At 70.6% G+C, this 1,722-nt stretch overlaps 1 protein-coding gene across 1 annotated transcript; it reads right to left on the minus strand.

Moving 5' to 3' along the window:
• Positions 1–12: 12 nt before the first annotated feature.
• On the minus strand, positions 13–1,146 carry ACTRT2 (actin-related protein T2). The gene has a single exon (XM_004695305.1). It carries the CDS (start codon positions 1,144–1,146, stop codon positions 13–15), a length of 1,134 nt encoding a protein of 377 aa, XP_004695362.1.
• Positions 1,147–1,722: the final 576 nt, after the last annotated feature.

Here is a 1,722-nt window from a genome sequence, read left to right on the forward strand (position 1 = left end):
CTCTGCGGACCCTCAGAAGCACCTTCTCTGAACCACGGAGGCGCCAAACTCCTTGAAGTCCGCGGAGGTGACCCACATCTGCTTGAAGCTGCTCAGGGAGGTGACGATGGAGGCCCCGATCCAGGTGGAGAACCACCGGTCGGGGGGGGCGGTGATCTTGATGGGGGTCCCCTTGGCCGCCAGGTGCTCCAGCTCCTTCAGCAGCCGGTCGTCCAGCCCTGGGAACAGAGTGGTGCCCCCCGACAGCACGATCTCCCCAAAGAGCGTCTTCTGGATGTCGGCGTCGCACTTGGTGATGCTGCAGGAGACCATCTTGGGGAGGCCGGGGCTCTGGATGCCCAGCTGGTCAGGCGAGAACAGGGCCTCGGGCGCCTGGTAGAGCTGGTCCCCGAGGTGGACGACGCTGCCGTCGGGCAGCCTGTGCTCCCTGAGCAGCTCCTCGGGCCTGCGGGACAGCTCCTTCTCGGGCTCGAGCGCCACGTAGCACAGCTTCTCCTTGATGTCGTCCACCAGGGCCTTGTCCAGCGCGCACGAGAAGGTCCGCCCGCTGGCCAGGATCAGCCGGCTCAGGTGCTCCGTGATGTCCCTGCCCGCCATGTAGAGCTTGGTGACCGCATGGGGCAGGGAGTAGCCCTCGAAGATGGGGACGGTGCAGGTGACGCCGTCCCCACTGTCCACCACCAGGCCCGTGACGCAGGCCGAGGCGTAGAGGGCCAGCACGGCCTGGTCTGACAGGTAGAAGGCCGGCACGCCGAAGCTCTCGAACATCACCTCGGCCATCTTCTCCCGGGCCGCCCTGGGGTTCAGGGAGGGCTCGGTCATGAGCACCGGCCGGTCGCTGGCCTTCACGCCCAGCTCCCACTCGAACAGGTGCTTCCAGAGCTTCTCCGCGTCGTCCCAGCTGGTGACGAGGCCGCGCTCGATGGGGTGGCGCAGGTGCAGCGCCTCGCGCCTGTGCAGGGCGTCCTCCCCCACCAGGTACTGCTTCGGGTGGGCCCCCGCCAGGGGCAACTTGAATTTCGGGAGCCCCACGACGGAGCTGATGACGTGGCGGGGTCCGATCTCCCCAGACAGCCCTGCTTTGCAGAGCCCAGACCCGTTGTCGAAGATCACGGCCGGGGAGTCCAGCGTGTGGGGGTTGAACATGTCTGCTGCGCGGGCCGGCCGCACCGCCGGGCGCACGAACCGCGAGGCCGGGCGCTCTGCGCACCGGGGTCCAGTCCGCGGGCGCCTCGGGCAGGGCTAGCAGGCAGACCCCCGACAGCCCTCCATCCCGCCCAGCCTCGCCCCCTCCCCCGCCGGGCAGCAGGCCCGCAGGCTGACCCCCGTGTCACAATCCAGCCAGGCAACCACTGTGGGCCGCAGAGGGCGCTGGGCGGGGGGGGGCCGCCCGCTCACCCCCACCCCGCCCGCGACGGCGCCTCCGGCCCCTGGGCTCCGGTGTGGGCGACGGGACACACATCCTGTGGCTCAGCCCGGGTGGAGCAGGGGCCCGCGCTGTCTGTCCAGCGGACAAGGCCGTGTCTGGGAGCGGCAACTCCAGGAAGCCCTCGGGGCGTTCGCCTGGGCCCCGAAGCCTGGCCCTGTGCCCAGGGCCGCCGCTCAGCAAAGCCTGGAGGCCCGCTGGCTCGCTCCGGGCACGCACATCCCCGCCTGGCCTACGGTCCGGGCCCCTCAGGGTCCCCTGAACCCCCGCGGTGCAGGCACAGAGCAGGGCCAGCG

Source organism: Condylura cristata, unplaced genomic scaffold, assembly GCF_000260355.1.
Source record: "Condylura cristata isolate star-nosed mole 26May11 unplaced genomic scaffold, ConCri1.0 scaffold00058, whole genome shotgun sequence".
Taxonomy (NCBI): Eukaryota; Metazoa; Chordata; class Mammalia; order Eulipotyphla; family Talpidae; genus Condylura; species Condylura cristata.